The sequence below is a fragment of the Haliotis asinina genome, chromosome 5 (assembly GCF_037392515.1).
Source record: "Haliotis asinina isolate JCU_RB_2024 chromosome 5, JCU_Hal_asi_v2, whole genome shotgun sequence".
NCBI lineage: Eukaryota > Metazoa > Mollusca > Gastropoda > Lepetellida > Haliotidae > Haliotis > Haliotis asinina.
The window spans coordinates 26,649,251-26,672,813 of NC_090284.1; the positions used below are offsets into that span (position 1 = coordinate 26,649,251).

Sequence of the window (23,563 nt, forward strand, 5' to 3'; positions counted from 1 at the left end):
GGAAACAAATAGTTGAAAACGAGTCTCAATGAGAAGGGAGATTCAGATATCTGGACTTGCTTCGTTTCAGGTTTTAGCATTGCAGATAGGGTTGGTCGGAATGGAAAATAATGTAATTCTGGGACCGTAAGACAAACTTGCCTGCAGTATACTTGGCTTCCTGGGTTTTACGTAAGTGGAATGCGCCTGCGAAATGCTTTACTCCGGGGCTTATTCCCACTTTAGCAGACCGCCTTAGTAGATTTGGAATACTGATGTAAGACTCGAATACCTCACACTTCGTTTTACCATGTACACCACAGTATTGTCCCGCAAACGTCCCCTCGATAACATCTCATAAAGTGATTATAGTAGGGTTGTACCCGTGTGAACACCCTTGGCTAGAGAGATCAACCGTTGTTTATCTAACATAGGGAACAGTAACAGGTCTGCGTCTTGGACGTCATTTACACGGGAAACGACTACTAACGTCATTGTTGAGACGTTAACGTTGCTGACACAGCGCGTGCTCTGGACGGAGACGTGTGTTCTCATCCCCACAACAGTCAACATCCAATCCACTTTGATGCTATTCTACGGTGTTGACCATGTTTACATACACCTGACGAACGTGACCGCGGGAACACTGACACCGGCGTATCATGAATCCCGACATGAACACTCGACACCTGGACCGATAACCATAGTCAGGAACTTCCAGGTGTCCGATTTCTTGTAAGATTTTTATTTCATCCGTGTCACGACGGTAATGTTATGTGTCGTTCTTGGATTGTTGATCCTTTCACAGAAATAGTCCATTTATTTTTACACAATACATTTATCAACTTAAAATGAGAGAGAGAGAGAGAGAGATAGATAGATAGATAGATAGATAGATAGAGAGAGAGAGAGAGAGAGAGAGAGAGAGAGTAAGCGAGACCTAACCGTCTCGAACGAGTGATCTGGACCAGCTCACTGTATTTCTGATGCTCCACCAGGCCACTAGGGTTCCGTCAGTGTTCTCGATGAATAAGGAGTAGGTCTTATAGCCGGTGTGTATATGTGCAGTGAAAATAGATTTTGTTATTAACGAGTTCAATCGAGGTCGACCGTAGAGACTTCAAAGCAAGTCATCAACAACAGTAATTCGGACTTGGCCGCAACATCTCCGCGAGCAGAAGCACGCAAAGGTCGTTCTTTGACTTCAGGAAATGCTCAAACACAAACATTGGCACGTAACAATTACAGATATATGTCGTCTGCTCGTACCGGAAGTGGCCACTTGCAACTCGACCTGGCACGTGTTGAGATCAGCTGATTATAGAATCTCATAATAGAACTGCACTGCACCGTGGTGACTCGGAATGGTGGTTGTTCAAACGAGGTGTTAATGTTACCACTTTGTTCCGACAATGTCAACAAAGCATTATTCTTCTCTTATCCTTGCTGGTGTTTTCACTTGCCCCGCATAGAGAGTCGATCTATGAATATTTCTCATATCTACTCTCTGAGTTCTTAACGGGTACGTCGTACAGATTCAGCTTGTTGACAGATTCTGTGCCTGGCGATGTACGGGTTACATCAGTGCAACAGATCTGCTTTAATAGCATGTGTTTCAACGTAGATCGTTTGGTTAATCACCGAATGAGCTATTTTAAATAGAGATGCTGTTGTTTGGCATAAACTACACCCTTGATGACCTTTTGAATTATAAGTCGAAAAGCTTCTCTGAAGAAAACATTTTGCATGAAAATTTACATTTGTTTTTTTAAAAATATGATGAAGCTGAACGTTGTACTACGAGTGTTATATAGCCGCCAGACGTACCTGTGTGGTTGGTTATTATGAGGAAATGGCCCGCGTGATGCTGGTATTCTAATTTAGCCCATACATATGTCAAGCCTGTCACAAGCCATGTAATAGTGTATTTATTGTGAAAACGATGAAATGCCAAGAATCCCTTTCCCCGCTGTTCCGAAGACACATTCATGTGTAAAACCAGGCGACTGGACCGTGACGCGGACGAAGATGCACCTTGCGAATATGATTTGATAATCATTTTAGGGGAACGGATTGTTAAATCATGCAACAGAAAACGGCCATTCCGGGGCTCACACTCATCTTCACATCAACATGATGAACAATGATGAGGTAGCCATTGCCTCATTTTGTTTCCCGACTCCTATTATTACCCTGGCGACATAAGAGTTACCCGTCGTGATCTCTAGTCCCGCTAGAGGTCGCTCAGTGCCATCACGCCACGCGATGTCACGTCACATCACGCATCATGGCCACGTGGACGTGGGGATCGCCTTAACTGACTGGTGCCTGTTGGGAGGAGGTATATTTAAACTACATTTTTTAATAAACCCTCTCTCCATAAGTCGACACGGTGACGGCACATCATTGACAAGAATCGCCGTTAATGCCGATGCACCTGTTTAAGCCTCCGTGGGGAACTGTTCTTCATTATCATGACATCTTAACAAAACAATAACTGCAGCTTGCACTGCTCTTTTCAACTTGTATAATACTAAGCATTCCACGGCTAAGCGATAAAGTAACGTGATATGGCAGAAACATTAACTCATGTAAAATGTCTGCGACAGCTACATGACGTCTTGGAGAAGACGTTGGGTGAGGCAGATGTTTACGTTGTTGTTTTTAACACTTACCGCTACATATGGCATTGCGTGAATGAACGTTAATGTGTGTAGACTTGTACTGTGACTACTGTCCCGGACAAATGCCGGTGTTAGGGGTGTTAGTTCGCTGAGATACCCTGCCATACTTTAACATGCATTCTCCACAAAGAAACGTTATGCTGACCTGTCCCTGTATCCGATTACGACAAGACAAGGTGACAACAAATATGCTACTTTTATCGTCTGTCTGACGGTCAACCTTCCAACAGATGCTCTATTCGGTATACCACGAAGAGCGTTTACATCACGCTTCATTGTCACATGGGCCTGAGGATTGCCTTTACTGTCTGGTACCTGTTGGGAGGACGTGAGACTAGGAGGACGCATATATAAACTACATGTTTGTATAGACCCTCCCCGGATTTCATAAGTCGATATGGTGAGGGCATATCAATGACACCGTTAACGGCGATGCACCTATTTCGAGAAAAATATTTTGCATCTTCTAAAGTTAGGAGGAATACTGCATTGTATATTCGTCTGATCACTTAAACATTCAGATCTGAATTGAATTCAATGTGTATGTTGTCTTGTCAGTCTAAACTGGTTAGAATGGACATACGTTTATTGTACTGACCTCATGAACACGATCTCTAAATTAGAACCAGCTACAAGCGGATAATCATCTCGTGGGTAAGGGACGAAACCTTCCCAAGCAATTGGTACTAACAGATCGACGGTGATGATAAGGTCGACACAAGGATTCAAATCAATGCCTAGCGGCTGGTACTGAAAAAAAAACCAATTATCATACCTCCGTCGATTCGAGGATTCGAACCAACGAAAAGGACGCAACTTTAGACAACAGCGGGCCTTGTAAAACTGTGTCACCTGACCTCTTTTAAGGCGTCTATAGTCGGCATATCTTCATGTCGGTCGTGACAGGAATGCCACAAAGTCTGAAATGAGATAAAACCCAGCTTGTAATTCCATCTATCAGTGGAAAACAATACTTGGTAAAGATAGGGATGTCTTGTCTTGTGATGTGACTTCCACGCCGACCTAGTACCACAGTCATCCCACCTGACACCCAGCACCCACCCACCACAGTAGCCACGGCAACGGGTGTGGTCCTCAGCATCTGCGGGTAGTTTATCATCTGTACACCTTGTTTCAGACACAGCAAGGCGATCAAGAAAATGATAACCTCGGATGGACTCTTCCGGGGTTACATCGAGATGCACTGTTTGTCGCCCCGTGAGTCAGAACGACGCTAATCTGCATTGTCACTGGTGGGGGTTTTAGCGAGAAGTGGATTTCACTTCAATTGGACCTTTAATAAATCTAAAATGACAGTTCACAGTTATATGAACGGAAAAGGTCCCACGTCATGACCGAGTGCTTAATGATCATTTATGCAACGGTAAAGCCTGTGTGCAGTGGCACATAGTGACGACCTACTTACTGTTACAAAGGGACCATTAATTTGATCGGTGTCTCTCTTATCGCTGTTTCATTTGCTATATAGTTTAATGACGACCCCACACAGTTAACGAACTGCAGTGTAAACACTGTCTTCTCCGGTTGTTCTGAAAACCGGAGAAGGTACCCGAATGTGCATGGATAGTTTAATTTGCCGTAACAAGCCACAGACATACTATGCTGACATATAGATTGCAAGGTGGAGTCTGCCAGGGCAGGTGCTTGTGGAGTCAACAGGCGTGTAGTGATGTAACTGGGAGGTCACACGCTAAATAAATAAGCTGTATTTACACTCACTGTGATCATGCACTTGGTCACATTGTCATAAGATATACGATTCTTTAAGTTAGTTACAAAACAAACAACTACCAATGCTTGTGATAGGCCACAGGAGAGTCGGGATCCTGATAAATCGAAAATACAACAGTGAAGCTGGCAGTTAGATGGTGTATACAACAGAGAAGCAATCACTTAGATGGTGCATACAACGATGAAGCTGGCAGCTGGATGGTGTATACAACAGTAAAAGGTGAAGATAACAGATTTTAATATGTTAATTTAATTTTCAACGTTTATTTGTTTGCAGTTATTGGACTAATTTTAAAGTTAAGAGATAATTATAAACTGTTAACATTTTTCTCTGTCCTGCTAAGTCAGTTTTGGCACTTTATGGGTACTAGTATTTGGAGAACTGTCATGACAATCGTTTAGACGTACGATGTTCCTACCACTGTTTCTGACACCTGTGGAATGGTCTTACAGCTAGCACGAGCGTATGTCACCACCTAGACAGTCATTAGCGGCTCATAAAGGGAGGGGGTTATTGGTCACACGTGTTTTGTTCTGCTAGATGGCGTGCACATGTCAACACGCTGAGGAGTCACGTGATGTATGGGGTACAAGTGGAGAACGTGAAGGAAATGACGTACATGTGTGGGACAATGACAGCAGTAGATGAAACTACTTGTGACTGGGACACACACACAGATGTGTTCTTTGAGGGATTCGGACAACGAATGATTGATTAATCCATTGAGGAAGGACTGCCAGTGTGCTTGTTTCACCCCCCGGAAACTCTGCAGGAGTCTGGTACACAATTATCCATGGTAACAGTTCCTAGTAGTGCTATATATGTCGACCCTAACGTCGACACGGGTGGCTCAGTGGTCAAGGTCACGCGCTCCTTGCTTTCCAAGGACCCTCAATCTGCTGGGGCTACAGCTTGTGTGGACCAATTCTGATCTAGTCTAGTGGGTTCGAATCCCACGTCTGTAGTTTGCACCCTGTTCGGCCAGCACACTTACCCATAAATACGGCCGTCACCAAAGACGTAGATGTTTTCAAACAAATACACGAAATACAAACATTCGAAGCTCTCTTAGACCAAAGATAGTCATGAGTTAGTGTTAAAGCATGGCACTTACGACAGTCTTAACACTAGGAGAGCTTCGAAAATCCAGCTCCTGCTCTAATACAACAAGCAATATCGATTATGCTTGATTACTGGCGTAATCTGTCACCTCTGTAAGTGTTAACAACTGGAAGCACATGTATGCTCAAATTATAGGGTGTTTTGTTTTAGTTATTAAATCCAAACTGAAATTGGTTATCTATATTTCGACGTTCCTGACGTGCTCCGATCACTGTTACTGTGGTCGACAAGAATGTGAATGTGAATGTGAATGTACCCCCTTCCATCTGTGGGCAATATCCTGCACCCCCTGGTCTCTGGTGCTGCCACCTGGGGGTCATCTCTTTGTGTTTGTTTACTGTTAGTCCCCGCCTGAACACATCAGCACACCACCTAGATGTCGCTTGTTGTCCTATGTCTAATTGGCCAGGATTGGTTTGGTTTATTTAGAAGCCATTTTGTTGCTATTGCAGCAATGTCTGTGATGTTGGCGCCACCTGTTGGTGGTTGTTGTGTTGACGGTCCTGCTGCCGCTTCTATAGGGGGTAATGAGCTGCTGATGGGAGTGAGAGGAAGGCGGGGTACTGGAACACCAGATAGCAACATTTCATGTGTGTGGCGCGAGATACTCCACGAGGTGCTACACGAGACTTTCTTGGTCCCTGGGAGCAGAAACTCAAACCACTGTCATATACACACTCACTCTCCAGTTTAACACAGGTCAGGTTTTCTGACAAGTATGTGCATGGTTTTCTGACAATTATGTGCATGACTAGTTATACAAAGTTATACAAAAATATACGAGCATTTGATTTTACTCAGTATAATCAACGTTAATATTACAATGGACTTGGACGAAGAAATACTTTACATTAATCTAATCTCGACGCGATCTCTACCAATACCACGCTGCTGGCCCTCTGATATTTGCTCTTGTATACCATATCGTTTTGGATTTGATTCTTTGTTCTTTACTGATGCACTTCATAAATTTCTGTCTTGGGGTGTAAGTTATCCCCTTGCTCCTCATGTATGTTTCAGCGCGTGGGCTTCGTGTAACTGAAGCTTCTGACAATACAATCACAATAGTTGAGGGGCATGGGCGACGTTGTGGCGAGGTTCATGACAGCACATGTGGTGTTGGGGTACAAGTTCCTGCTTGCAGATGGGTTCAGGAATGAGACTGAATTAATACGATTTAAGATCTGGGAACACTGGTAGATACATGTCAGGAGGTCTGGGAACACACGGAGGTGTATCAGAGTAGGTCTGGGAACACGGTTGAATGCATGTTACTAGGTCTGGGAACACAGTTGAATGCATGTTACTAGGTCTGGGAACACAGGGAGATGTATCAGTAGGTCTGGGAACACAGTTGAATGCATGTTACTAGGTCTGGGAACACGGTTGAATGCATGTTACTAGGTCTGGGAACACGGTTGAATGCATGTTACTAGGTCTGGGAACACATGGAGATGTATCAGTAGGTATGGGAACACACGGATGTTTTGCGTTCACTCGAAAATCGTCCGGATAGCGTGACGTCCGGTTAACTGGATCAAACAAGCAAAACGTGAGTATTAAATGAAAACAAAAAAAATTCCTGTACGTATATCAATAAACCAATGTACATGCAAGTGGGTCTGGGAACACAGTGCAATGCACGTCAGTAGGTCTGGGACCACAGGGAGATGCATGTCAGTAGGTTTGGGGACATAATGGGAATGCAGGTTAGTAGGTCTGGGACCACAGGGAGATGCACGTCAGTATGTCTGGGACCACAGGGAGATGCATGTCAGTAGGTTTGGGGACATAATGGGAACGCAGGTTAGTAGGTCTGGGAACACAGGGTGGTGAATTATAAGTAGGTCTTGGGACACAGGGAGATACATGTCAGTTGGTCTTGGGACCACAGGGTGATACATGTTAGTAGGTTTGGGGACATAATGAAATGCATGTTAGTAGGTCTGAGGACACAGGGAGATACATGTCAGTAGGTCTTGGGACACAGGGAGATGCATGACGCATGACAGCAGGTCTTAACACAGGAAGATGCGTGGCCGATATCAATATCAATATCACAAATACCAAAGAACTGTCACGAGATGTACAATTTCATTGACGCAATGCAATGCACAGAAAAGTAAAATGCGACATGTTTACTCTCTTCGAGGTAGCTACTGAGTTAGTTGTGAGAATCATGATGCATGGGTATTCACAAAGATGAACTTCTTTATATAGACCTCCCTCCTCATGCTTTTCATCTGCAGTTGAAAATCTTTCAATTTTCTCATACCAAACAATAATTAAACGTAAACTGGCATAGTAGATGTGGTTAGATCCACATAACCCCACATAATAGAATTAGCCGGTGAGAGAATCGGCTACAAGGGAATACATCTTGTTGGCAGCTACCTGACAATGTTACCCAGAGATATAAAGGCTTATTGAAACGTTCGGTACATGATAGAAGACATGCAATCAATGCATGACAATAATCACCAACAGAGGCATCCATCACGTAGTGGACGGGCTGTCAGGACGCCAGGGACGGGGGCCTGCGTCGAGGGGTACGTGAGGGGGTGAAGAGGGCGGCGTCTGTGTGTACTTTGCTAATGGTATCTGTGCTGGTCAGTGGACAATGACCGCTGGTTTGGGTTCCTGCTAGGACAAGTATCCAAAGCGTATTACCACAGCAACATGTCACTTTGAGTGGCAATAAATCAAACTGATTGATGTTTTGCATCAAAATACAAAATCTCTCCCTCTCCCCTTCACACTCACTCAGTGGGGGCTGAGCCCCTCCCTGTCCCTCGGCCCTCAGGGGACATTAACGCTGATTGATACTCATCAAGAAAACACAAGTCGTTGTTCGTATCCTCTGTTCCGCCCCAGGGTTCTGGTCAGTCTCTGTTACACTGACCACTGTGACGTCACAGTACCCCTCTGTTTGAGAGAAATGGGTCATCTTGGAGATTGATGACTGCCAGCATATGGTCCTTTGACAAGAACTACCTGTACAGCTGATTTATGTGGTCAAAGTTTGCTGGGATTATTCTGCCTGAGGTCAATCTTAAGTGTTTAGCTCATTTGGATAATGAATTAAAAAGCAATTAAAGGGGAACGGTACATGGGAATGGGGGAACTAAGAGTTTGGAAATACTCTGAAGCGAATTCGATATTCCGTTTTTATTTCTTTAACGCGCTACTGGGGTCATAGTTGGGACCACGTCACGACTTTTGCTGAAACACATTATTTTCCCACCTCCAAGCCCTACCTGCAATGGCAAAGCCATACCATCTCTAGATTTTATGAGGTTCTGAATTTCCCATCTGAATGGGGTTCTTTTTCAATTCAAATGGGCCTTTTTGTTGCTGTCACAATTAGAACAGTCCTATATATGGGGACTAGGCTTCATTCTAGCATACGGAATGCAATGTTTGGCGATGCTGCTTGCATTAAATAGGAGATATAACATGTGCTCGTACCACTAAAATACACATAACATTATCATTCATGAAAACCCAAAACAGAGAGATGTTTTATCTTCGTGTAAATGTGTTTATCGCTTCCTGTCAAAATGAGTCTGAAAGACAATAAAAGTGGACATAACAGCCACCCCTACGTACGTAGATCTCCAGACAATGATTTATGACCCCAGGAACAAACACATATTAGTTGGACGATTGTTTGCCGACAGCTCCTCATCTACAACGTCCTATCTCTCTGCAGTGCGCTCTGTACCACTCTCGGGGATTATTTAAAACGAAATATATCATAAACATTTTGAAAAAAACAACAACGAGACACTGGCTCCGGGGAATTAAGTTGAGACTGTAGGTCGTATAAGTTCGTTAAACGAATCCCCGACCCCGCCTTAACCTCGTCCCCACCCTCGGGCGGTCAGTGTTTCATATCCAGCCCCAGGCAAGACGCTATAGTCCGGAAACAAACACTCCTCACCTACCTACACTTCCTTGGGATTACAATCAAGGAGGGTTCAACTGCAAATGGCTAAAATAATAATGTGGATCAAAATCTATCAAGTAAAGTAAAGCTAATTTGATGACACCGATAACGATCGTGTCACAAACAGGAAGGGGAGGGCACATTAAGGGCTGTGTGAACTCTCTAAACTATATCTGAATATATATGGACAAATCAACATTTGGTCTCTGAATATATGTGTCATTTTAATGGGAGATTAAGAGCTGGGGATATTTACGCTTGCATCATTTAAGGTTTCAGCACCGAAGAAAGGGCCGGATTGGTGGAAGGGAAAGGAATGTTATGATGTGGATCAAACCACTATGTGGGAATGAAGATTTTTATGGATATCAACTTCTCCTGTTGAAGGAGTAAGCATAAACTCCGAAACGTTGTGTTCACATAATAAAGAAGTTGATATCCATAAAAATCTTCATTCCTATGTATTTCACTTCTAAATGCCCTTCAAAGATTTGAAACCACTGTGTGAATGGTGAAGTCTGGCAGCTTTATCAGACTTGAAGCCAGCATGGTTACGAGGGCCACTCACTTTTTACTAAAAATAAAAATTCTTCAATTAGTAGTTGCAGGAACACGTTAAACGCCATTTCCATTCAGCCCTCATATATAGCCCTGTATATTTGTTTAAAGGTCCCTGCTACATTTAGCACATTATAAACATGTATTTACAATACTGAATATGATGTTGAGATGGCTTGAACTGGCCATCTATTACAACTGACAATCAGAAGAGGAAAAATTGTAGATTGACAACCAGATATTGAAACAAGGAGGAAAATACTTGAAATTTTAGCAAGTTCAGATGAAATAACTGGAATGTTTTCCAAATGCTGGTCTGTTTCCTGCCCCTTTGGTTCCACGAAGGAAGTTGAGTTCTTATCTAAAGCATTTGGTTTACGTGGAGAGAATGCAAAAGTATCACCTGCCTAATAAATACAGATTTCTCTCCTCGTAATGAACAAATCACGTGGTACAAAGAGATTACGTTTGATAAAACCATGCGGCGAGGGATCCGTACATTCCCTGGGGTGCGATAAGGAAACACGTGGGTGAGATACGGGGTTTACCGTCCATCCGTCACAGGAAATCCCGTTGTGCGAAGCGAGGTTGGCAATGACACCGGATCACCATCAATACTCATCGATTTCAGATATAGCTAATCTCGTGTGATACATACGTGTTATTGCTGTGTTTTCTAAATCCTACAAACATCGACAAGGCTTTACATGATGAATTTAAGGTTTCAATAATGTCCGCTGATTCAGATAAGCGACGTTCGTTGTTTATTCAAAGACCAGAATGAATGAAAAAATTCTTTCAAGGAACTGACAAACCGTTGATCATGCAGATGTGTTTATGCAAACACAAGTGTAGCTACAGAGCTCAGCACCCATCCGGGCCTGCCTATGTGTGGAAAGGTGTACACGATATAGGTAAACAGAGAAGTAAACAACTATCAGGAAGCATTTATACGTTATGACAATGAAGAATAACGACCATCTTAATAAAAAAAATTAATGCCATATCTAAGATTGTCCAAGACGAGGATCGAAAATGCACTGAGAAGACGATCGAAGAAACGATTAAGACGGGGATCTAAGTCTGAGATTCTCTATGGAATTCTAAGACGGAGATTCTGTTTATGGATAGATTTGGGACATGGGCCTAAGGAGGCTTTCAAAGACGGCTATCTAAGGAGATCTGGATCAGAGTGAGTGAGTAAGTTTGGTTTTACGCCGCTTTTGGCAATATTCTAGCGACATCACGGCGGAGGACACCAGAAAATGGGCCTCACACATTGTACCCGTCTGGGGAATCGAACCCGGGTCTTCGGCTCTGGATCAGAGATGATATATAGGGACCAAACACGGAGATGTTATACATGGAATTAAATCGATGTTCTTAGGTGGGACGGATTCCACCTTCTTTTCTCCACTCGTGATTACACCTACCTTAAATGCAGCTACGGCTAATATCAGTGGTAGAAGTGATCTCTAACAAGCCTTGTTTGACCACAAAAACCATTCCGATTTAGTGATCAGGCCTAGCGCTTTAGCTGACCCGTGCATCAATGGCGCAGGTGCTGTATGTACATACAATATGAAGCACAGAATTATTTGGTCTAAATTTGACACGCTACTGTGTGAGTGATTGCACTAACGACAAAACTGAACAGAATCCACTCAGTCACTCACTACGAAGTTAAATGCCATCGTCCTTTTGGCAACAGTGTCAGAAGGTCGGTGAATATTTGTAGTATTTCAGACTATACATAATAATAACACACGCTGACCATGAAATTCGGGTCTTTTCGAAATTTCGAAATGTAAATATTTCATGGATAATAGGTGCATTGGGTGCATTTGGGCGTCTCACCGCAAGGAACTTGAGCATTTGCTGGATTTGGGTAACGCTAGGCCCAATAACAGGGACAAGGACGAGGGGCAAATGTATTATTGAAACCATCCTTAGTGCTCCATACTTTCAGTGATATCTAATGCCCAAAGTAGAGAACAATTAAAGCGTTCAACAGTACCGTGGGTGTCGTACTGCAGACCATCACGTATCTGTCTCAGTGTCGTCATGGGCAGGGTGGATGAACACTCTCGCAATGCTACCTCCTCCCCTCCCTTCCGCCTTCCTTCCCACCCATCAGGCCAGCTCTACGTTCATCCAAACCTTCGTCCTTCGTGTTAGCTGTACCCTGTTATCACGAATAGAATGCCGTTTTAGTACCTGCTGGATACATGTACCCGGGTATCAGCCTGACATACGCTGACTGCGCAGGTATCTTTTGTTGGTATAACCGTCAGGTATCGGTGACAACTTCACGTGACAAGCCGCCATTCGGGGTATGGAGTCTTCATCTTCTAATGCACGGGGATTCCGTCATATGGGTGGGTAAACATCTCTGCGCGGTGTTTTTGACTGTCTCTGCGCATGCTATCTGTCTACGCGACCTACTCAGATTTGCGATAGCATCTATTCCTCCTGAGCAAACAATTGTCACAGAGGCTGACCCCAGCTCAACGTTAATGGATCTTCCTTCAGAAACAAAACAATACAACTCCAAAAATACTATATCATGCATAAAGCCAATACTCTTTCGTTTATATAATCAATTTCCTATATTTGCCCAGTAACGTGTACACCTGATAATGTGCTATCAGACTGAATCTAGCTGTTGTTGAATGCAGGCTGCTCTTTGCTTAGAGATACCATCAGTTGGCGTCTCTTTCGAGGCTAGCTCTCCCGTAACGGAGCACATTTGGCACGTTTAACGTTATATCAAACACTCGACATGCTGACAACATCGACTTACAAGACGTGGAAGAAGCAGACACCGGCAATGTCATTAAGGTGTTTGACTTAGACATTCCGGCTACTTGAGGGCATCTTTTCAACACGCATGCGCGCAGATATGCACTTCATAAAATTGTGGTGTGTTTGACAAGGGCATATTTATGACGTGCTTCGACTGCCGTAAGTCATTGTGAAGGTGGCCACTCCTGGGAAAGGGGGAGGGGTGTGGGGGGGTTGGGGGTGGTGTTTACAGCCCCTCCAGACAAGGTGTTAAAGTTTTTATTGCCTACGTTTCATGTGTATGTGATATTCGAGACAGAAAAAATGGAATCACTTGAATTGGTCACTACAACGGGAACTTTATTCGTACAATATGACTATATGTAGTTCTTAATATCATATTGGTGCACAAGGCTTTGGTTATAAAATAGTGATTATAATACGACACTTGATACATACCTAATACATGAAAACAAAGGTTAGGATTGGAAATGGAGTAGCCGATGCAAATAACGGTACAGGGTGGTGAAACCCTTATAGAGTAAAGCGTTTATGTATGATATCACGGTGTGACGGAAGTCAGCAGAACCTACATCAAGAAACGAAATGCACGAAGGTTTCATGCGCAACAGCTAGTAACTGTCAAGATATTGATTGTAAGCGATTGTGGATGGGACAATCAAGTGATTGAAGTTACGAGCAAAATCACCGTTTGGTTAAGGTGGACCAACCATGTGTGGTAAGCCCATGCACCCACTGAGTGAGTGAGGTGGGTTTCACCCTGCTTTTAGCAATATTCCAGCAATATCACGTGGGTTTACCAGACAAGGACTTCACATATTGTATGTGGGGAATCGAACCCCGGGCTTTGGCGTTACGAACTGACGCTTTAACCTCTGGGCTACCCCACCGACCCCCATCCATTCAGATCCCACTTACGAGGGGCGTGTGTTGTTGGGAACGAATACCAACCGGAGACCCATAGGCAGAATCAAAATGGATGCAGGAATATTTTCAGTAAACATGAACACATATTTTGCATCCGGACGCGTATTTTTCAAAGTAAAAGTTACATTAGGAATATATATGACACCTACTTAACCACATACTGTCACAACTTCACTCCGAGTCACGACTATAGCTTACACTGCCATTGTTGTCCAACATATTGTTGGACCGCTGTGTGATTTGATACCACTCAAATTTGGAACTACTCATTATAATTGACCCCGGGAGCGAGACACAGAAAACTAACTAGTGATTTTCGCACCTGATGAAATTTACATTGTGTGTAATTAGTGAACAATGCGATCCAATACCTGCCACTTAGATATCAATTAAGTGCCAGAGGTGCAGGATCAGCTGAGAGCGGATTGTCGGGGGTGGTGACACGTTGTGTTATTGGTTGTATAAACCACGATGCAGCTTGGTGGAAGCTAGGGGATATATTACCTAGAACACCTTCACCTACAGCATGTCATCAACTACCACAATACACTCGTGGCTGGGTATGAAGAGGGTATAGCACAATACTATGTGACATGCCTCTAGGATGGGAACAACTGTGGCACAAACAACAGCAATCTGTTCCACTGTATGCTAAGTCACTAAACTGTCGCCAGATGTATTCACCATATTTAAACAAACACAAATGGTTATTCGTTACTGATACATGTGATAGGGGTATGTAGCGTGTCGGCAACTATTTTCGGTCCTGAAACATTTTGATAACGTTTGTAGTCCTTTGTTCCAATCCAGTTTTCCAGTGGAAACTTTCTGTTGACAACGAGGAGAGTTCTATGGAAATACAATTTTGTAACATTTTTATATATTTATATGATCGATTTTTCAAAGTAGCAACCAATACCGGTATGAAGCAAGTGATAGTCGCTCCTGTTAAGATTAAAGTAGTTGTATATCCATAGAACTCACTTAATTCGTTGTCATCACGTGCACGCCAACTTCTAAAGGCCACTCAAAGAAAATAGGTTCTTAAATAAAATACTTAAGTGAAAAAGAGACATTATTTTAATTAATTATTATATGTTATAAAACGTATCCAGGCTGTAGGGACGGGCTCGCAGAGTTGTGAGCCATTTCACTCATCTGGTATTTATAGACATGGGTGTTGGATGATATAGAACCATACACTCAATATTTTCTTCAGAATAACGTATAATTAATGTGGAATTTGAAACGAACATGTGCTATTAAACGCATGTTAAATCACTAATCGTTAGACGCATGTACTTCTATTTGTTCTTTAAATTCAAGAAAGCCACTTGAAAGGCCACGTTTCTTGTAACGAACGGTTCTCTTACTATGCTGAGACACCAACACCAAGTAAGTCCTCCTTTAAGCACTGACACATCATATAAACACAGCAGGTTCTTTATAGCAGTAGAATGCATCCATGCCAAATCGAGTGTTCATTTTACAAGTCGTAAGTATCCTTATCGGCAGATGACAACGCAGGTATTAGATGATGAAGAAGATGGGTTAGAACTGGTCTTCAGCAACCCATGCTTGTCGTAAACTTGACTGACACATGTCATCGCATCCCACTAGTGTAAACCGATGCTCGTGCTGTTGATCACTGGATTGTCTTGCCTAGATTCGATATTTTTACAGAACGCCGCCATGCAGTTGGAATATCGCTGTGGCGTTAAAGAAGAACCAAACGAGGTAGTGTCTCTCAGGCGATAAAGGTGATTGACATGCATTAATATGATAGTTTATTGAAGATTAGCATAGCATACACAGGGGCTGGGATGTAGTAGAGTCACGTGTATGGTGTCCCTGGTTTGAGCAGAAGAACCATGGCTGTCTGGACAAGGGAGTGCGGTGTTGTATTGGCTTTATCGTATCAGTAAAGCAGTCGGGGGTAGAAATGTCCTATGAATACAATGAATTCGACTGCCAGATACCAGGTACTCAACTACACTGCATGCTTTTACATCTATATGACAACGAAGTCTAAATGGCAAATATCATATTACCAGGTGCTGACTGAAACTACATCTCTCGTAAAAATGTCAAAGCAATAAAATATCTGCCATGAGAGTTCAAATGTTTACGAAGTGATAGCATATTGTTATGAAGGTTTTAACAATTTGATGTCCCGATTTTATGTGACCTGGCGAGATTTGGGAGTTTCTGTACACACGTATATCACGATGACTTCACGCACGAGCAGTTTCAGGTAATCCGCGTGCAATCCGCTGTAATGCATTGCATTCAAGTGTGTATATGAATATGTCAGATTTAATTGCATCAAATCTGGTTAATTGCAAGGCGGGGTTGTAGTTAAGGATAGAGTGGCACCTTTGTCTCAGCACACTGGATCATGAAATGCTAGCTTTTCTTGAAGTCGCGATCCTATATTTTTCTACCTTCCTTAAGATTTGTCACAATATTGTGTTAATTGGCCTCAGAAGATAATCCCCTCAACAAACGTTGTTGTAAGCCCTGCAACAGCTTTCCGGGGGAGTGTTTGCTTACTTCTGTATCAAGATAAATTGTACAAATGAGGTTTCCCCCGCCTTCAAACTAAACCCGGAAATGCACTTTGGACGAAGAAATTGGATATTTCATTAATCACGTTTAAAGTTTTCTAGAAAAGATTTAGTTTCACTTGAAGCTCCCTATCATGCACTTATAGCAGTATTTGGTTTCAACACAGGGGCATAACCGCACCTCTTGCAACCACACGCTGGATGGTATTTAACTTGTCGTGTAATACAACTTAAAATGATTTTCAACATTTTTTGTACAGTTCATTTTAAAAAAATGTGTTTTCACATGCTTGTTTGCAAAGCTTTATTATTCATTTTACTAAATAAGGTTTTGGTGTAATCAAATTTAGTTAAAAGTAATAAATTATACCAATAAAGTTACATTGCAATTCAGTTGGGAAAACATGAATGCCCCTCCCGTTCGTTCCCATTGGCTATCTGTTTTGCTATCGCATGCTGTGATTGGTTTGAGGGCTGGGTGACATGCGTCAATCAAAGCTTTTCCGCACGTAGTGTTTATTCAGACAAGCGAGCGTCGTGTGTATATAGCTTGACCAGCTGAGCGGGCGTGCACGTGGAGGTCAGTCTGCATACACTTCGTTGTATAGTGACGCTTGGACGACACACTTTACTCAGGGACATATAAGTGAGCTTCATTACTCAGACCTACCTGTATCGCCAGCATGGAGCTAATCACATACCCGTGCTTACTTGTGTTAAGTGTGTCCTTACCCGGAATATTGTCACAGAATATATGCAGTCAGTGCGACTGTACAATCAGGTAAGTTATTTACAGTGTCAACATTTATTTTGAGTAAACGTGAACGCAGCTGTCAGATACACTACGCCTCTTGAAGATGTGTCCGAGATGTTCTCTCCTCTTTTATGCGTGTATCTATGCACATTTTTTCAGAGCGGTGCTGTAAAAGTTGGATAGTGTCTGCACAGGTACACGTGAACTAAGATCAAGCAATTCATGTCTTTAGTCATGGGGTGTTCCTGATTTTAAGGTGTTGGCTTATTTGTCCTCATATCGTGTGACTGTGGATAGGAAATGTTGGGGGTAGTGATTTACATGTGTTTATCACCTGTATGTTGGTATTGACAGTTGTGTCTTAGTGGCTACAACGATCTCGACTACACAGGTGGAATTCTCGCTACAACATACTTTCAGCCCTCAGTATCGACCATCATAACCTGTGTAGTTGTAGTCGCTTTAGCCGTTGTGTCATGATGCCCGTGTCTGAGTTTAAACACCGTGGACGTCCCCGCTAGTTTGACCTGCTTGTCCTCTTGTTTTGACCAACGTATATCCACCTATGTGTCAGAATCGTTACGTTGGGAGGACAGATCTAGGGGAGGGGTGGTTGAGTTGCGTTTGTGAAGAGAGACATGTATATTAATATCGCATGGGATACAACTTTCCTTGTATTTCATAGTTCACCCAACAGGGTTTGGAACGTCATTATTGGACCATTTGAGATTTCGTTGCACTTCGGTATACCATGTACTAGATATACTGTGTGATTATACGGACGCTTCGTTTAACTGCCGCTGTTGATGGTTACGTAGTACATGAAGATTTCATTTGATGGTCTTAAATATAAGTTCTGGATGTATAAATGCCATAACATTTATTGTTTTGCAATCCTCTTATTTCACGATAAAAATGGGTGTTCAGCTGTCCTTCGGATGTGTCACGCACATGTGTCCGGTGGAGACGCTGGCCTCAAAACAAATTGGTGCAGGATGAGGGGAAGTTATGGCAACAGCCGCCCATTGTTTACCTTGACGCCATTAGCTGCACGTTGTTCACATAATGTTGACACGATGAGGGCTATTGCTTGTGTCTAAAGTCAACAGCATGTTTGTGTGGAGGGGAAAGGCAGGAGGTGGGGTGCACGAGCATGACGAGAATGAAATGGAAGTAGAGTTTCTTAACTCAGGCTGTGCATGTATAGTGAAGGTTATATGCCGAATGGTGGTCATTCATCATCACAATCTGTTGGAAAATATGGACATTCGCGGTGGAACTGGAGTGATATTGCAGCGGCGTAACACCACTCTCACTCAGATTCTCTTTCACCGAAGACTACAAGTGCAATGTTCAGTTATAGACTAACGCTTAGTTTCAGAATACATATAATTTTGATTGTATCAAATAAATTCATTTAAATTGAAAAGGAGTCCCAGGGAGTGCAGAGCCTGGACATGGAGAAATGTAGACTTGCTTCTTTTCGGGGTTTAGCATTGCATAGAGGACTAGATGGTTCAGGGATTGTGAGGCAGACTATGTTCTGCAAAAACTTGTGTTTAACAATTACCGAAGGTGTGTTTAGGCACGTCTGTGTACGTTGTGTAAAGGCGATGGTATGATTACGCTAATCTATCCACAAGGTCTGTTTGCCTCGTCATCACGTTATCATGGCTGTCAAAGCTGTAGCTGGTCACCACTATCTGCCTTATCACTTTGACCATGAGTAGACATCACAATTATACCCTACGCAGCTCTAGACTTGTAAAGTCACCAGTCTCATGTCCAGACACGGGTTTACACACAGATAATACTGCCAACAGTATGCAATCATCACCCAGATGAAGGAATAATCCACACTTACATGCCCACAATGACCTTGACATTGCACACCACCAATGTGCTTAGTTCGGCGTTAAACAACCAGCAAATACATCGGTTTACCGTTTAACCGAAATACACTGAAGGAGACTTCCATTCGTTAATTATCCACGTGCATGCCTTCATACCCTACTATTTATGTAAACAGCACATTTTTTACTTTCCTTCAGTGACCCCGATGGCGGAGAGAGAGCTATCCTGAACGTCAAGCCTCGATGTGAGGAGGGTCGTGTCACATGGCTTAATGCTTACGGTGCTGTTCGCATGGAGCTCGCAACATCCACTGCAGGAGATGCTAGATTCTGTATCCGTGTTCAAAGCGAGAATGTTAACACGGTTGTTTCCCAAGAAACGGTTACCAAAGTTCCTGGAAATTACAGACTGAAAATTCTCGATGACGTTGAAGTTCGATTATCCCCTTTGTTTACAACGCGAGGTCAAGGCAAGGAACATTGTATATCTGCTTCCGGACCAGTACACCTGTACTTAGAGACTGAACGAAGCCACGATGTTGGTGTTGCGAGAGTCAACGTTCACTACGACATTGAGAAAACATCCAGAGGTCTTCGGTACAGGCCAATGGAAGGTGAGTAGTTTGTAAAATGATCGGAAGAGTCGGGTTATCTGTGCAGAGACTGTAGTGTATGCTGTTCGGTCATTAGTCGCCTATGTCTTCAACACCGCGCCACTATCAGCAGCGATCTGATTGTTCCAGCTACAAAGTTACTGTGTTAATGTTAGACTAAAGTACGCACCTATCACCTAGCCTTTTTGTCACCGAGGCTCTTAATGTGTTCACGTTCATCGGCGACTGTCGCCGTAACCATTTCCTCCTCCGTTATTCTCGCGTGACAACCATCAATCATATGACATGCGCAGTAACGACCATCGGTTTGCTGACAGGCATTGTTTCGACTTCCTGCAAACCATTACGAATGAAAGATAACCTCAAAATTTGTGAATATCTTGTTCTAAGGTTTGTTTAAACAGCCTCCCGTGGTCATTTATTTTAGTATTGTTCATTAACTGTCACTAACGATCACATTATTGTGACAAGTGCACATTCAAAACACAGTCACACTGCGAACTATTGCCAATATTGCTGCCAATGTTGCCATACATGACCCTGCGTGTTGATCGCACGTGTCCTATGTGTAAGCAGCGTCACACGCCAGGCGACTTGTGTTGTCTCCCGTTTTGGAACTGCACGCTTCTGTGTTTTATCTTAAACAAGTCGATGGCATAAATATGCGGATCGATTTCTATTTAAGAAATGAAAATATTTAAGTACCTGCCAAAAATCGTTTTTATTTACTTTAGCCCTGACTTCGTAGTACACATGCTTTTGCGGTAATGGATCGAACATGGGCCTCGATCCCCCAAGGGCATTGTGCAGGTTTATCACCACCTGCAAGACTGAACCTTTAAAAAAACTAATAATGTCCACCCTTCTTGTTACAGACTGTCGACCTTGCAGCGATGCCGAGCTGCTCAAAGCTTACTGTTCCAGTGATTTTGGTAAGAATTAGACCCATCACATTGAGAAGAAACTACAGATACGTTCAGCTCATAAATTATTACTAAGCGTCGATACCATCATAGGTTTGATTGAATGTATACATTCTCGGAGTTATGTGTATTCTGGCCCAGAAAGAAATTCCACAAAGCGCCTCACAATTTCAAGCTTCTCTGTGAAGAGTTGATTAGTGACAGACCTTTGGCCTGACCTTGTCATGATTCATAGACCATACCGGTGTCCTGTGTGGACATCAGTACCCTGATAATCTGCGCTGACCCTATCCTCGGGCCACATACAGGTGCGATGCGGCTACTTCAAAGCTTGATCTGATTAGAGAAGGTAGCCAAATCTGGACATTCCATTGTTGCCCGGATGTAGAAGTCATAGGTCTGGGAGGATTCCAACAGCACCATCCTAAGATGGTGAAGTTATTTGATGTTGAAAGGTTCAGATGCCATATAGGCTGTTCTAATCGCGTGTTAATGGCTTGTACGTGACCGTCAAAGGCTGAGGTATTTGTAAAACGGCTATTTGTTAAACGGTTCTGAAACGATTACTACACGACTTCAAATATCAGCAGTTCGTTTTTTGTCTATTGCAGTTGCCATAGGAACGATTGATGACGTAAACCACGACGATGAGGTCAGTCACATCCAGGTTTCCGTCACCAAGATGGTATCCCAAATAGAGGCTGTCTTCCAGAAACCAGCAGCTGGATGGACCCGTCCCCACGAGCTAAAGGGCGTGGTACACGCCCCCGTCCGTTGTGGAATCAGGCATGGGGAGGGACAGTTCTTGTTCACAGGCCGCGTCCGTCTCGGTCGACCAATGTTACAGTGTGCCCCTCGTTATGAACAATGGAAGAGTGTTCTCGAGATGGCTCTGAACAACGAACTCCTGGAATGTTCATATGGCTGAGGTGCTATGAACGGTTTACCTCATTCCTTCCCAAAAGGCTTTCCAGATTGCCTGCTTGATCTGCAATGACACGTTGCTCTGCAGTGGTCGCGTTAGCCCCTGTGCTAGCGACATTGCCGCCACCCTCTGCGCTGACACCCACAACCTGCCACCCAGGTTCACCAGCCACGTCATGTCTGGTGGTTAGATCGGATCCATCTCAGGAACAAGATAAATTCGTCTGGTCATGATGAGGACGAAGCGATCCCACACAGACTGAACAGCCAGAATGACCTCCGGATCGTGCGGCTGTACCGAATGCCTTGGTGTCACAAAGAGGCAAGTCGTGACACTAGGCAGTTGCTGGGCTTCAGTAACACCAGTATGTTGACTACAACATCAACTGCATGCAGCTTTGTTACAGCAACATCTGTACACACGGGGACAACCTCAAATTCGTTGATTCCTCATACTATGGACTACCATATAGTGATATTATACATATTTTTTACAATTATATGTATACAATTGTTTTGTCGCATTTCGGTGATAAAATGATGCTGAAAAATACGTATCTTACAGTTTTATGTATTGTCTCATGAAGAAAGAACAGGGTCATAAAACCACAAAGAACTAGGTGTAACCTAGTGGTTAGAGCGTTCGCTCTTCACGCCGAAGACCCGGATTCGATTCCCCACATGGGTACAATGTGTGAAGCCTATTTCTGGTGTCCTCCCGCCGTGATATTACAGAACCTTTGCTAAAAGTAGCGTAAAACCATACTCACCCATCAAGAGTGAGAGAGTGTAGATTTACGCCGCACTCAGCAATACTCCAGCTATAGGACGGCGGTAAATTATCGAGTCTGGACCAGGCCATCCAGTGATCAAAAGCTTGAGCACTGATCTGTGCAAATTGGAACCGATGACGTGTGTCAACCTTGTCCGCGAGCCTGACCACCCGATCTAATTAGTCGCCTCTTACGGCAAGCATAGTCGCCTTTTATGGTATGCACGAGTGGCTGAGTAGCTATTCTGTGGGTCCTCACTCACTAAGAACAAATATGCTAAATGTTCTTATATACCCTATTTAGTATTTTATCCTTAAATCTTATCTGTGTATTCCTTGCTGCATGTGCATGCATGTTTGTAAATTTGTTATTTCTGAAAAATGTGGCGCCACAACATCTGTGTGCCTGCTGTCGTGTGCATGTGCGTGTCTTTGTAGTGACAGCTTACCCCACTGTTTATCTTACAACTGTAAGGGCTTGTTGGTCGCTATATTTTGATAGACATGTATACATTATCACAGCAGTGTGTGTGTGTGTGTGTGTGTGTCGGAGTGGAGGCGGGGAGGATGGAGGTAGATCAGCAGTGACCGTCAAACACTGTACCTATAGCTAATCAGACTTGGGCTGACCAGCGAACGCTTCAGCCACTAAACTAACCCACCGTCCCAGGAGGTTGTCAGAGACAAGTGAGCTACAGGCTTTTCATGATACTTTCCTCATCATAGCCTTGTTCTAAGGCTGTACTGAATACTGAGGCATCCAACAGGCAAATCTAGATAAGCGGGGAGGACCACAGTCTGTTATTTTTTCAAAATTATCATCGAAATTATTAGGGGCCGTTCATAACATGTGGCTAGGGGCGAAGATGTCTTTTTCATACGGAAGGCCTTTTCACCTTAGAGACTTGTGCAAGTCTAGCATCATCTGTGATGAGCATTGTAGTAAGTGCTGGTGCTAGAGCAATGTACCCAGAGTGCACCTGGATGAGAGACCACCCTCACAACGCCACCACTGCATTCTCACGCTGCAACGACACACACCCGGTACATCTACAAGTATGTAACCTGTGTCTACACATCGGCAGCCGTGGTGTCTGCCCAAGGCTACCCTGTACGACATTACCGACCCTGTGTGTGTAGTACGTGTGCATGACGCACTATGTGTTTTAAATGTTCGACGAGCAAAGGATTGCTTGCGCATATACTCGTGCGCATTGTCTCCGTTCACCCGCAGTGTATTATAAGTACATGTCGCCAGCCGCTCTCACTGCAGCGCTGAAGCCGTTCCCACGGTGTGTATAGCGACAAGGAAGGGGGCAAGGGATGGGGGACGACAAGCTCGTGACATAACGCTCTCGGTTAAATGGTTTGTGTCATCT

At 43.5% G+C, this 23,563-nt stretch overlaps 1 protein-coding gene across 1 annotated transcript; it reads left to right on the top strand.

Annotated features, from left to right (window-relative positions):
* Positions 1-16,851: 16,851 nt before the first annotated feature.
* On the top strand, positions 16,852-21,963 carry LOC137284252 (meteorin-like protein). The gene is made up of 4 exons (XM_067815994.1): positions 16,852-17,125; positions 19,150-19,565; positions 20,441-20,497; positions 21,100-21,963. The coding sequence occupies exons 1-4, from the start codon at positions 17,028-17,030 to the stop codon at positions 21,414-21,416; spliced, it is 888 nt and encodes a 295-aa protein (XP_067672095.1). The 5' UTR covers positions 16,852-17,027; the 3' UTR covers positions 21,417-21,963.
* The last annotated feature ends 1,600 nt before the right edge of the window (positions 21,964-23,563 follow it).

Coding starts and splice junctions, on each gene's coding strand:
- LOC137284252 (XM_067815994.1), top strand. CDS start 17,028: ATGGAGCTAATCACATACCCGTGCTTACTTGTGTTAAGTGTGTCCTTA. Junction 17,126..19,149: donor CAGTGCGACTGTACAATCAG/GTAAGTTATTTA, acceptor ACTTTCCTTCAG/TGACCCCGATGGCGGAGAGA. Junction 19,566..20,440: donor TCGGTACAGGCCAATGGAAG/GTGAGTAGTTTG, acceptor TTCTTGTTACAG/ACTGTCGACCTTGCAGCGAT.